Source organism: Cyprinodon variegatus, unplaced genomic scaffold, assembly GCF_000732505.1.
Source record: "Cyprinodon variegatus isolate N-32 unplaced genomic scaffold, C_variegatus-1.0 Scaffold911, whole genome shotgun sequence".
NCBI lineage: Eukaryota > Metazoa > Chordata > Actinopteri > Cyprinodontiformes > Cyprinodontidae > Cyprinodon > Cyprinodon variegatus.
In genome coordinates this window covers 46,068-60,005 of record NW_015151364.1, presented here as the reverse complement: position 1 = coordinate 60,005, position 13,938 = coordinate 46,068, and the positions used below count along the sequence as shown (strand labels likewise).

The 13,938-nt window shown below is 36.9% G+C and overlaps 2 protein-coding genes across 2 annotated transcripts in view; both read left to right on the top strand.

Annotated features, from left to right (window-relative positions):
- LOC107099837 (adhesion G protein-coupled receptor F4-like) overlaps window positions 1-4,690 on the top strand; it is an 11,025-nt gene extending 6,335 nt beyond the window's left edge. Inside the window, exons 8-13 of the mRNA XM_015398110.1 lie at window positions 496-672; window positions 864-2,204; window positions 2,311-2,352; window positions 2,510-2,563; window positions 2,645-2,711; window positions 3,974-4,690. Of these exons, the coding sequence (XP_015253596.1) occupies window positions 496-672; window positions 864-2,204; window positions 2,311-2,352; window positions 2,510-2,563; window positions 2,645-2,711; window positions 3,974-4,035 (1,743 nt within the window). The 3' untranslated portion in view covers window positions 4,036-4,690. The remainder of the gene's footprint in view (window positions 1-495; window positions 673-863; window positions 2,205-2,310; window positions 2,353-2,509; window positions 2,564-2,644; window positions 2,712-3,973) is intronic.
- Window positions 4,691-10,264: 5,574 nt separating this feature from the next.
- LOC107099836 (mamu class II histocompatibility antigen, DR alpha chain-like) lies at window positions 10,265-13,246 on the top strand. The gene is made up of 4 exons (XM_015398109.1): window positions 10,265-10,389; window positions 10,467-10,712; window positions 12,532-12,816; window positions 12,918-13,246. Exons 1-4 carry the CDS (start codon window positions 10,341-10,343, stop codon window positions 13,052-13,054), a joined length of 717 nt encoding a protein of 238 aa, XP_015253595.1. The 5' UTR covers window positions 10,265-10,340; the 3' UTR covers window positions 13,055-13,246.
- Window positions 13,247-13,938: the final 692 nt, after the last annotated feature.

Below are 13,938 nucleotides of genomic sequence, written 5' to 3'. Positions count from 1 at the left end.
GCTTCCAACGACTAGTAGTTATTCTGCGATATTTATTACACTTTCACAATACTTCCACAAGTAAGGTTGTGTATCTGTCTCACTCACACACACTGTTCCATGTGTTGACTCCTATTGACTTCTATTGATTTTCAGCCATTTTCAACCATTTCTATACCCTAACCCTTACCAATACATACGTCACCCTAACCCTAACCCAGTTGACACCTTATCCCTAAACTTAACCATTACCAAAATAGCATGTGAGGACCAGCAAATTGTCCTCACTTTGCAACAACTGGTCCTCAATTTGATTGTGAAATTGGAAAAATAGTGCTCACACTGAAGGCTAGACACACACATGCTAACTATACATTTGTAAACTTAGAGATCAGACTCATAGGATAGTAGAAATAATGTACTTTTTTGCTGCATATATTTCTAAAAGCTCCAAACTATTTGCCTTCAAGCAATTCAACTTGTAACTGCAAACCTTTTGCTCTTGAAATGTGTCAGGAACTGGATAAAGTCACCCTGCCAGGATTCTTGGAAACCCTCAAGGATGCAACTATCAACAACACAAAGACCATAACTGATTCTCCAGCAACCATCAACGCAATGGTTAACATCTTAGAAAATATTGCTCGAAGGGTAGATTTTTTAAATATCACAATAAACGAAGAATCCACAAGGGTATGTACTATAGATTTGCATCTAGTGGTGGTTTTTGATATTAACCATATTGGCAGTGCCCCAGTTTGGCTGGGGATCTACTCATATGAAAATGCCACTGTTTTAGTTTCACAAGTTCCTTTTCAACAAAACATGTGCTACTGATATGGGAATTAATATTCTTTTTCTATTTGTTTTGTCTATTGACACAGAACATCCTGGAAAGTGCCGGAGTTCTCACCACTGATGCTGCAAAAAAATCATGGGATCAACTGAACAGTAATAATACAGGAACCAGAAATGCCAGCTCTTCGTTTTTAAGCGCCTTTGAAGGAATAACAGCTCATGTTGTCAATGAACCTTTCAAAATAAATACACAAAATATAATTTTCACCAAAACTAATTTCACAAACATTTTCAACGCGGACTTTAATTCCTCACTGGAAGTAGAGATACCAGAAGCTGGGGGAGAGAAACAATCAATTTCAGTGATACTATTTGCATCCATGGACAACGTTCTTCCTGTGAGAGAAAAAACAAATACATCATCCAGTGTTATCAATGGAAGAGTTGCACTTATCCAGCCAGAATCAGATCTTACGAACATATCAATAGCTTTTGATGTGCTTAATGAAACCCTGGGAAACCCTAAATGTGTTTTTTGGGATTTCAAACTGTTTGATGGTCTTGGAGGCTGGAGTGAGGATGGCTGCTCCTTTGTAATGAGTGAAAATGGATCAGTCACCTGCAACTGTAACCATACCACCTCGTTTTCTATTCTAATGTCACCCTCCAGCTATACTGATCCTCCGTTGGAATACATAACCTACATTGGACTTGGAATCTCTATGGGTTCTTTGATTATATGCCTAATCATTGAAGGCATTGTATGGAGAAAAATAAGAAAGAACACAACATCGTACTTGCGTCATGTGTCTATTGTTAACATCGCTGTGTCTCTCCTGATTGCAGACATTTGGTTTTTCATTGGAGCGGCCATTTCAAAGACAACAAATGCACCAGCATGCACAGCAGCTACCTTTTTTATCCATTTTTTCTACCTGGCTCTGTTCTTCTGGATGCTAGCCTCAGCCCTGTTGTTGCTCTACCGTATGGTCAATGTCTTTGATGGAGGGCTGTCTAAAGCATCTATGCTGGCCATTGGATTCTCTTTGGGATATGGTGCACCACTGATCATTGCAACAATAACTATAGCTGTAACTGCTCCTTCAAACGAATACATCAGAGGCGATGTTGTCTGTTGGCTCAACTGGGACGAGTCCAAAGCTCTTTTGGGGTTTGTGATACCTGCACTTCTGATAGTGGCCGTGAACCTTATAATCCTGATTGTGGTGATATTCAAAATGTTAAGGAGAAGATCAGGGGAGAATGCTGCCCAAGCAGGAGAGAAGCATGTCCTCCTGGTGATTGCCAGGAGTCTGGCTGTTCTAACACCATTTTTTGGAATAACTTGGGGTTTAGGAATTGGAATCATGGTCAGGCCAAACAACAGAGGGATCCACATTACATTTGCATTGTTCAATTCACTGCAGGTAACTATTCATGTTCATGAGCGGTAATTGTTAACACTTTAACATGATTTCTAATATGACAGCTGTGTTTTTCTCTAATATTTCTGTTCCTTTTGTGTTTATAAAGGGTTTCTTCATTTTGGTGTTTGGAACTCTATTAGACAGAACAGTGAGTTTGCCTGGGCTGTTAGGCTTTTTGATGCACAATATATAGCAAATACTGGAATCAGTTAATATGCTTGTATAACAAAGATATATTTATTAATTTCATATCATTTTTCAAATCTTTAAAAAGTAGATACTAACCAGCAAAAATGAATTTCCAGGTGCGGTCAGAGATCAGAAAATCTCAGAGATCTACCTCGCAAACAAGAACAAGGGTACAAAGTTTGCTTCACTTAAATTATTTCACTATCGGTTCAATTTTTGGGGTTATCACAATTACTTTTTTCTTGTTTTAGAGCACAAGTGCTGGAACCATATCCAGTGGATTTGGAAACCTTTTCAGGAGATTCAGAAAAGGAAAACGTATGTAAACATTAACATCCACAACCATAAATATGTATTAGTCCTATTTCAGGCCTTTACATTTAATATTTTTTTTTCACCAATTTATATAATACTGTTTATTTTTATAACATAAATTCACAGCATATCAACTTAAGGCATGTTATGTTAGTCAAATTGTCTAGAGTCAGATAGGTTTAAAGTTACTATATAATGAATCCCAGAAAACAATCAAAAGAGTGATGAAAGAGTTAGGGTGAATTGGGAGCCTCTTTACTGGATTGATCTAATAGAGAAAAATGGCCAAAAGTAGGGCCTGGAAAAGTACTCTACTTGCAATACAGAAGTAGTAGTTTGATTCAGGCTTCCTTTTGTCATATATTGTTGTGTTTCTGAAAAAGGCAAATTATTCTTCTTATCCGTGTATGTGTGTTCTTGAGTGAGAGCAATGTGCTGAAAGTGCATAAGCCAGGGTCAGTATTATGAGCTAAGCATAAATTCAGTCCATTTATCATATTACTATCTAGGCAGATAAGCGCAGGGCCAGTATAGTGCATGGATTTATTGAACCGCCTGTTGGTGGGAAGCAGATTTAAATGGGGGTGGGGCTGGGAAGATTTAAAAAAAATACTCTTAAAAGGTCTTCAAAATGGATTTGGACCTAAAAAAGCTGTGGGAGATAGCAAGCTCCCCCAGGGAGGCCTACTGTCTTTTGGGTTGTTAAAATCCTTCGCAGAGACTTCTTCTCTGCTGCAGAGCCCCCGCAAACCCAGTTGTGATACTTACTGAATATAGTATGCATTAATTGACTGACTGGTAGAAGGACAACTGCAGCTTCTGTTCCTGGTGGTTTTTCAGAGAATTCTTAGAAGCGGTACACTCTGCCAAAACAACTTTGTTCATATTCATTAAAAATGGTGCAGCATTGGGAATAATGATTCAAAAAGATAATAGAGCAAAACAACAAAGCACACTTATTAAACCCTACTACAGCTACACCACAGTCCTTTTCAGTGGAAAGAGGCTCTACTAATGCTCACAGGCCTGAGTTCACATAAACTGGGGGGATATACATAGCTGTGAGTATAGCAACCATTAGCTCTCTAGGGAAGTAAAAAGGCAGATGACGGTTGATGCCTCAAGATCAGGATAACAGTATTCGGGAGTCACATGACTATGTGAGCATCACTTATTGATGCATATCATACAACTACAATTTTCAGACTAAATGTTGAATACTATGTATTCTGTAATCTAAATTTAATAAAGTATTTTTGTTGCAGGCTCTACAAGTGGCTACCAGGTGTCATCTAATGGATCCATGGACTCATCCTCCAACACTTAATACATTGCAAAGAAAATTATGGTTAATTTGATAAGACTGTCCATGCCATAATTCAATTATTTAAATAAAAAAAAAGGCCATTATAAAGTAAAAGTAGCCAATTTTAGTGTCTGTTATAAAATCGGCTTCAGTTAATGCAAAAATCTTCTATAGTACATATACATGTTTTTAGATTAGATAGTAATGTGGTGAAATACCTGTTTTTAGGAGTCTGTAAAAGTGAGATTTAATCAGAGGGGTTAATTGATATATGTATATATTTGTTAGATTTATATCAGATTATATAAAAACAGATTTGAGTGCAGTTACTGATGGCTCTAATGATGAAAAAAGATCCATAAGATCATTCAAATTGACATTATATGTTCAGCGTAGATAAAGAAAAGTCATAAGTTTACAAAACAAGTTATTAGTCGACTTGTGTAAGATCAAGATGATTCTAAACCCCTGCACTGTTACACATCTAATGTAACTTATAATGTGAAGACCTTAAATGCACTTTGTTGAACATTATAAATTAGGTGGATTGCATTTAATTTATAAGCTGTTTTGTTTAATGTGTGTGATGCACCTCTCCTGTTTTATTTGAGATTATTAAACCCTAAACATTAAGACATGTAATTTTAATCTTTCCTTCTTTAGTATTTAAGTACAGCATGCTAACCTAATTTTTATTCACTTTCGGCTGAAGTGAATAAATCCGCTGCGGTGCATAGTGTCTGCACAGTGTCTGTTAATTTTGCTCACTGCTAAAGTATTTGAGTATTAAATCATTTCCATAGCAGTGGCACATCGTAATGCAGGTCATGCAGCACAATCTTTTGGCATGGCCAAACAGTATCTTACAGTCTCTCTTGGCTGAAGACCAAGTTTTGGTTGCTACAGAGTGTAATATATAAGAAAGGGAAGCTGAAGTAATATGAAGCATCACTGCTGCACTTCAAAAATGGAAATGTCTTGAGAGCTGTACTGAACGAAATTTCTTTTTGTATACACTCTGTGTGTACAAAATGACAATAAAGTCTGTTTAAGACTCCGCGCCTGATTGCGGTATGCATGTTTGTATATATCTATACAGCCTGAATCCCTTTACTACACATACTTGATGGAGGTACAAAAGCTATAAAATAAAGTTAAATTAATTTGTTGCTTGATAGTAAAATGAAAGCTTTAATGCTTTGTTGATGAAAAAGGGATTTAACAATGTGTTTTTACCTCTGTCCATGTTTGCTTGTTCTTGAATGTGAAAGGTGTGTCAAAAAATATGGATGCATATATTCCCTAAATACTGTTATATTATATGATCTTACAATTTTTATTATAAGTTAGATACACAAACGATTTTTTTTTAAGTAGATTAGATAATGAGTATATATTTGATTTTTTTTTTCTTTTTTTGAGTTTCGTTAGTAGCAACTAAACTTTTTAAATACCGAATAATTTTTACATCTTAAAATGTTATACTTCCAGTAAAACTGAATACATATTCAAAATACAGGAACTGTATCAGAGGAGTCAATCTTTTTTCCTTTGTTTGTTTTGTTTTTTCTTCAATACCATGACAGAGTTAAGATGTTTGGCCCCAAATAGATTTTTTTCAGCCTAACAATCATACATTTGTCAAGTTAAGATACAATAAACCTAACAATTCTATATGTTTTTAATTGGAATAAAACTGACACATCCACAATTCTGTCATGTTTATCTTTGATTTGTTCCACTCACCATTAAAAGTTTTTTTTCATCTGCAAACTTCTGCTAGTAATTTTTTTCTGTGCAACTTTGATATGGTAAATGGCATGTACTTATATAGCGCCTTTATTCAAGTCAGGTAACTTGACCAAAGGACACAACGACACTGAAAGCCAGAGTCGGGGCTTGAACTGTCAACCCTTTGATTTCAGAGCAAACTTCTACATCCAACGCCGCTGTTGCCCCATCTAATATAAATCTATTGCCCACCCCAACAGGGGTGGTAAATGTGTTATTTAATCAGATATTATTCAGACTGTCATATCTTGTTTATGAACAAATACCCTAATCCAAGTGTGAATCAAGCTCAAATCATGGTCAGATAATTCTGCACATAAACTGAATAAATTCACCTCAATCTCTATTCAAAATATAAGTTTATCAACAAAATCATTCAGCTCTAAGTGAAACATATTTCAGCTAAAAACACTAGTGAAAGTTAACTAAAGTACAAAGAAGAAGAAAAAAAATCTTTGTTGAAAACCATAATCCATTAGATGATGCAGTGACATTGCAGTTTGGCACAGCATGGATTTTGTTTGAGAACCAAAGTTAATCTTGAAGAATTTTGGATGTGATCAAATTAGCATTTCACTAGTTTAGAGCAACCAATAATCTTTAGTTAATTGATTCTTAGTCTTCTTTGAGTGAGCCAGTAGCATGTACCTCCTTCCCCTTGGCTCTATTTTTCTTTTCATTGTTTTTGCAGATTACAAACAGATATTTTCAACACTAAAGAACGCAGATCCCACCGCTCTTCCGTCTCAGTTATTATGTCTGAAAGATAAGAAGGCCTGGGTGGACCTAAAAATATCCTGAAACTTAATGAAGATGAGACAAAGGTAGTAATTTCTGGCAGACCCAGTGTAGATTCCCTGACCAATCTTGGCTCTTCTGCCCAGTATGTCAAGCCGGTTGTTACAAATTTAGGGGTCAAGATGGATGCTAATCTTAAGCTGGAAGCACACAGAGCTGTTGTCAAATCCAGTTTTTTACACTTAAGGCAGCTAGCCAAATTAAATCTATTATTTCCAGACAACATTTTGAAACAGTAATCCATGAATTTGTGACCACATGTCTGGATTACTGTGATGCACTTTATATAGGAGTCAATGATTTATATATTTCCCAGCTTCAGAGGAAACAAAATGCTGCTGCACATCTTTCAACAGGTACACGAAAATTGACCACATTTCCCCTATTTTAGCTTCCTTACAGTGGTTCCCAGTGCATTTTAGGAGTCATTTTAATTCCTTTCATTTGTTTTTAAAGTTCTTGGGAACCAGGACATGAGCTGGACTTCTGCAGGCCTGTTTGCCTGAGCTGTTCTGTCTCTTAATACCTGAGCCTGCCTGAACCCTTCGTAATCTGATTGCCTACCTGTTTGCCTGATCTGATCTGTTTCGTCTCCTGATCATCTGAGCCAGCCTTACCCGTTTTATCTGTAAGTCTGCCTGTTACTGGACCTGGATCTGTACCCTGACTCTGCCTTGGATTTCCCTCTGGATTCTCTCTGGAACTTGGATTATCCGGTTCTGACCCTATAGGCCTCATCTGTGACAACGGTTTCTGGAAATTCCTGCCGGACCCCCAACCAGTCATCAGCATCATGATTCTGATCCCTTGTCTGTCTCCTGACAACCGAGTATCAGCTAGAGTTCCCCTGATCAGATTGGTGATCGTTAGTGTGCCAATCAACTAACTGGAACACTGTTCCTATCAGACTCCAGAATGTGAGGTTACTGAGTGTTACTACTATCTATCCGTTGTGTAAAGTTGGTTTGGGCACTCACCTGCTGTCTCTGCTTCCACATGATTCTGATATAGACGTTGATGATAATCCCGCGACCGGCTTCAGTTTACCTTTAAATAAACTGTCTTTAAACATCCCTTGTTCTGTTCTGGCTAAGTTCTGGGATCCTTACTGTCTGATTGCAACAGTTTGTTATTATTGGCAGATAGATCAGTTCCAAACTTCCCTTTTTAATGCCTGTTAACAAGCAAAGTCCTAAACCCAACCCTAAGAAGAGAATCTTTACCAGTCGGGACCAGTCGATAGTCCCAACAATTACCCATAGGTAGGGAAATTACCCCCACAAGGTAATAAAAATATGGCCACACAATCACTATCTCTTTCCAAAGGTAATAAAAATATGGCCACACAATCACTATCTCTTTCCAGGCTCTTTTGTTATTCACATATTCTGGTTCTGTATTTTATTTTAATTTCTTGTTAATTGAATAAAAAAGTCTTCCGTCCCTTTGCAATTATTTCTGCTCACTGATTATTTTTCTTTATTAATACTATTTTGCATTGTTATTTCTGATGGTCCAGATTTGTTTACAAACCACATAACCTTTCTCCGTCGTCTGGCGTTGTACCAATGTTTCCTTAAGAGAATCCAAATACAGGAAGGCAGAATGAAGGTTGAAGCTGAAATTAGGTTGTAACTAACTTAATCTGTGACAGATAAAAATCCAATGATACACAAACAAGAAATAAAATCTCAGAAACATCATGTAGAATGGATAAGTTGAAGATCTTGCAAAGATTGAGTGGAACTGGAAGGATTGCGTTCTAGACTGAACATTTGCTGGGATAGGTAACAATCACCTAGTAAAGCGAGAACCTTGACAATCAAAGTGTTTCACTCAATGTTTGACATGTAAATGTATGTTTACCTAAGGTAAAGCTGCTCCAGAAACATTATACAATTTGTACTAAAAACAAAAGAAGAATAGAGGAAGCACAAAGCAAAACTATCATTTAACAGAACACCATCCATCCATGAGCAGCAGCTGTGAAATGAGGAACTGATGTAAGGACAACTGTGAACATAGGAACTAAATCAATACAGAACAGAACAGTAGCTAAACAGCATAGAGTAAAAAAAAATGCTTCATTTAGCAGTTTTATTGATCATAATGCCTTATCCAAACTTCACTTCACAAACTTCAATATGAACATTCTCAATGTTAAGACTCTTAAAATTAGATCCTAATATGAATCATTCTTTTTAAAAATATCCATTAAAGTTATGTTACCTTAATTTCAGTGTTTTTGTTCAAGACAAAAAAAAAGAATCTCCTTTTGTAAAAAAAAAAAAAAAAAAAAAAAAATGACATACTTTTCTGTATATATATACGTGTTTGTTAATATGTTTTTCATTTTGCATTAAATGTGAATACAATTGGGTTTTAAATATGGTATAATTTCTTTTTCTTTTTTTTTGGTAACATGCCACATGTAGTGTTACCAGAAGGTGATAAGTGTCATATGTTAAGATGTTGGTGGATTTTATTTAAAGACCTGGCCTCTCCATAAAATGCATGTGCAAGAGCATACACAAGCCCATTTCTAATTATACATGCACCATTTAAAAAATTGCTGTTCTCATACCTTATACAAGCTTATTACGTCCACATACAGCGGAGGCTATATAGTGGAATTCATATCGAACTCATTTTACTGACTGATCAGACTGATAATCACTGCACGTAACTCCTCACTCGCTTTGCCTGCACCATCTTTGTTATTAGTCGGGTGGAAATATATTGAAATAGTGACAGTGGGCCGCTGTGAAAGCAAATTCCATAATGCTTTTCGAGGATAGCTCTCTGTGCAAATGATCTTGCGATATATTATATCCTTCTCATAAACTTCGGAGAATATTTTTCTCTTACGAAGGTGAGCTTCAGTGACTGTCTGAAACTGAGCTCACCACACATATGCAGCTGAAAGTGTGCAGGTGCAGAAAAAGATCGCTAATGGGGCGAGCACGTACTGTAGAACAGTCTTACATAAACATGTATTCAGAATGATTGACAATTAGGAGGACCCCTTTTTTAGATGATCCACCCGGAAATAAAAGATAGTCCTCTGTACCTTAAAGACTGGACAAGTCACTGACGTTATTGCATCGTATCAGGAGCAGCCCTACATAACCACAGATTTCTGTTACAATGTCTAGAAGTCTTCACAGATTAACAATTATTATCCTGTACTCTTCTGGTGGGGTTCCAAGAGCCTTGAGTTTTATGGGATTATCGGAGGAGGACACCCTAAACAGTGCCTCAAAGAGCCAAAGAACTTTGTATGAATTATACCTGATGGCAATTTTAGGAGATCAATCAACTTTACATGCAAATTTATTACTTGTAAGCTGGACCAGAATGCAGGACCATCATGCTGCAAGGCATCAGTGCTACCAACTGCACCACAGATCCAGCAAACAGACTCAAATCACCAAAGCCATAACGGTTTAAAATTAAAGGTTTTGCATTGTGTCTCTGCCACTCATTACACCATTTTCTATTGACCATTAGATGGCAATACCAAGTTTTCTAAAACTTATTGTTGCCATTGATTTCCTGTTCTTTTATTTTAAGGGCGGAACTGAAATGACTCATATATCTACCTGGACTCTGATGACATCATCTGATGTTATCTAGCCTCATATGCTCTATGACTGGCTGATCTGTGTGACATTTCCGTTTAAGCTGACTTTCCTGTTACAGGCACGGTTTAATGGAAACAAAGTGATCTGACCAGAATGAGAGCACTCCTGTTTTTTTCCTTTGTCCTCTGTGTCTCTTCCAGCGGTGAGTTTAACCTCAGACTGATAAAAAAAAATAAAAGAAACCAACTATTTTCTGATTTTTTTTTTCTCTACCTGCAGCTCTATATGAGGATTTCTGGTTCCTCGGCTGTTCAGATTCAGATACAGGGTTTGTGTATGGGACGGAAGCAGGGGATATCTGGTACGCAGACTACATCAACCAAAGAGGAGTTGATGCTCTGCCTGACTTTGCAAATCATCCTGCCTTTAAAGGGTTTTATGATTCAGCGTTAGCCCATCAGAAGATCTGCAGAGATAACTTAAGGATAAGACAAAAAGCAATGAAGGAAGTCCCAATGAAGGAAGGTAATAGCAAAAAAGCCTTATTGAATTTGTTTAATTTTATTCAAGTCTGAAATAATGAAAAGAAAATTTGATCTGTGTGATTTAGTCAGTCATCAAAGAACTAAACAGTAACCGCTGTTATGTATCCATTGTATTTATATCCAGTGTATTTATATCACGCCAATTGAAAACACATGTCATCTCAAGACACTTTACAGAGACAATTCAATCAGATCATACAGTCAGATTGGTTTAAAGTTTTATATTTTAAGGAAAACCAGTTAATTGCATCAACTTATTGACTCGAAGGCAATCCCTCTCTCCAAGCACGCTTGTATTGACAGTGGAGAGGAAAAACTACCTTTTAACAGAAAGAAACCTCCAGCAGAACCAGGCTCAGTGTGAGCGGCCAACTGCAGAGGCTGACTGGAGTTCAATGAGACAGAAGCAGGAATAAAGAAAGAAGCAGAGATACAAAAGACACCTGTCATATAGCTCCACAGGTGGCCCTGTCCAGGAAACACACAGCCAGCCACCTCTCATGTCAGAGGATGAAAGAGAGCACATCCAGCCAGTCACAGTCAGAGAAACAGGACTACATTGAAAAACTGGCCAAGCTCCAACATCTATAAACAAAGGTATTAATGGCAGCAGCACAGCTCATTTTTCTCTCCAGGATGGAGTCACAGCCAGATGAAGCCACTATGAGAAAAAGCAGAAAGAGCATAAATGTGGAGATTGAAAAAAACATATACTGCAGTGGGGGAATAGAGATATAATGAAACAGAATGATGAAAAAGGTCCCTATGTCCTCCAGCAGTCTAAGCCTTTAGCAGCATACCTATAGAGATAGCTCAGGATAACCTAAGCCACTCTAAATTTAGCTTTATCAAAAAAAGTTTTAAGCCAGCCCTCACGGACTAAGACTGGTAGTTGGTTTGATGGTGCTATATAATTTTCACACAGTGTAAACATATTTCAAGGCCTAAGAGAGGAGTAGAGGAGCCTGATAACTAAAAGATCTGCCTCCCATTTTACTTTTAGAAATTCTAGGAACCTGCAGATTGAGAGCAAAGTACTCTGTGAGGAACATACGGAACAATCAATTATCTTATATTGGATAGAACTTGGCCATCAGTGACTATCCTGAAATTAATTAGTTTTTTACACTGAGGATTATAAGAGATGCAAAACATAATAATTTCAATGCAACCCCAAAATCCTCGCAATGACGTGTAACTTTCTTTAATCAAAAAATATAGTTGTTTCCATTTAGCAAATGTATTTTTGTCATTCCAATTTATGCACTTTGACAGTTACAGCTTCATGTAATAATCACAGGGATTTAATATTCAATATTTTTGTCTGCGTTGCCTTAAATTTGCTATTTATAATTACATACTATGAGCGCATCACATATACAGAGGCAGACACCTTTGCCCTATGCAGCACAGAGCTGATTAGTGACTGTAGAGATTGCCAGTATACTCAAATGTGACTACAGCTACTTAGGCCAATATAAAATGGGGGCGGGGTCTGAAAAAGATACTCAGATAAAGTACCTCACCCAGATCAAGAATACATAGATTTGACCAATCCTAGTATGACATTATAGAAGTTTGTCCTAAAAATCAATCTGAGAGTGAGATAATCTAAGGTTATCTGTATGGGACCAATCATGTCTTTGTAAAATAAACAATCAGCAATGTATTTTACATTCATATTTACAAGCATAATTCAATGAGTTAATTTTACCTAAATCGTGTTGAGGGAGAAATACAGCTTTGTTCGTATGAGATGGAAAGGAACCAACCAGTTTTTCAACATCTATTATTAACAGAACCTCCCTCCAACCTAATCATCTTCAGCAGGGATGAGGTGGAGCTGGGAGAGAAGAACACTCTGATCAGTCATGTTTCTGGGTTCTATCCTGCCCCCGTCAAAGTTTATTGGACCAAAAATGGAAAGAATGTGACAGACGGAACCAGCATCAATGTTCCTGTCCCCAGCAAAGACGGTTCCTTTAATCAAATCTTCAGACTGGAGTTCATACCTGAGGCAGGAGACATCTACAGCTGCACGGTGCAACATCTGGCTCTGGAGGAGCCCCTGACAAGAATCTGGGGTAAGAAAATATTATTCAGGCCATAAACTGAGAAAAACAGCAAGTACAAAATGAAAACTATAAGAAGTGTGGATGTTTATGTTTGTGTTGATTGTATCCAGAGGTTGAAAAGACCGAGCCCGGTATTGGACCATCAGTGTTCTGTGGAGTCGGCCTGACTCTGGCCGTCCTCGGTGTGGCTGTGGGAACCTTTTATCTCATCAAAGGTATTGAGTGCAGCTGCAGTCAAAATAAATAAAAGGTTTTCATCAACTTATAAAAGATAAGTTGATGAAAACCTGCAACAACCAAACCAAGAGGACTATTTTGAAGTCGAAGACCAAAGTTGGATTTCTAAAATTTTCCATTCAAGCTGTTGTTGTTTTTAATTACCTGGCTTTATTCTTCTGTTTTTAATTGTGATTTATTTTGTAAAGGCATTTTAAATAAAACTGGTTTGCTCTGCAATTTAAGACCTTGTTTTGTAAACAAGAAAATATTTTATTCGTAAATTGAAACAGCCTTTGCTTCAAAATCCATCAGGTTGTCATATTTTGAGAAATGATCAATGTTTCTGTAATTCCTTTGTGCTTAAACAATAAATAAAATAATAATAAATAAACTTTATTAATCTCACACTGAAGAAATGTACCCCTGCATTTACTCCAACCCCTCGGGAAGCAGTGGGCTGCCACTGTGCGGCGCCCTGGGAGCAGTGTGGGGTTAAGGGTCGTGCTCAGGGACCCAGAGTGGAGGCTGTGGGAGTGGAACCGTATACATGCAACCTTTTCAGAGCACAAGCGCACTGCTCTAACCACTAGGCCAACACTTGACATACAAAAAGAATTTCGTTTGAAATATTTTGGTTTAAGTCTAAACATTTTGTGTTTTTGGGAAAGCATTTTATTAATAGGTAAAAGGATTCTAATTTATTCACAAAGTTGTATGATAATATGTTAATAAATGATTTATTAATTTATGTTGAAACGAAACAAAAGTCTAAATTACTGAGGTCAGTTTTTGTTATTTTATTTTTCATCGAGCTAATGTAATAAATGATTTACATAGTAGGAAAATCTGCCATACTGAATAAAAACTTCAAGTCAGTTCTTAAAAAAAGTTTTTAGACATTTTCTATATTTA

What these genes read in the sequence shown, in the direction of transcription:
- LOC107099836 (XM_015398109.1), top strand. Translation starts at nt 10,341, where the DNA reads ATGAGAGCACTCCTGTTTTTTTCCTTTGTCCTCTGTGTCTCTTCCAGC. An exon ending in CCTCTGTGTCTCTTCCAGCG is followed by an intron (nt 10,390 to 10,466) that starts GTGAGTTTAACC and finishes CTCTACCTGCAG; the next exon opens with CTCTATATGAGGATTTCTGG. An exon ending in GCCCCTGACAAGAATCTGGG is followed by an intron (nt 12,817 to 12,917) that starts GTAAGAAAATAT and finishes GATTGTATCCAG; the next exon opens with AGGTTGAAAAGACCGAGCCC.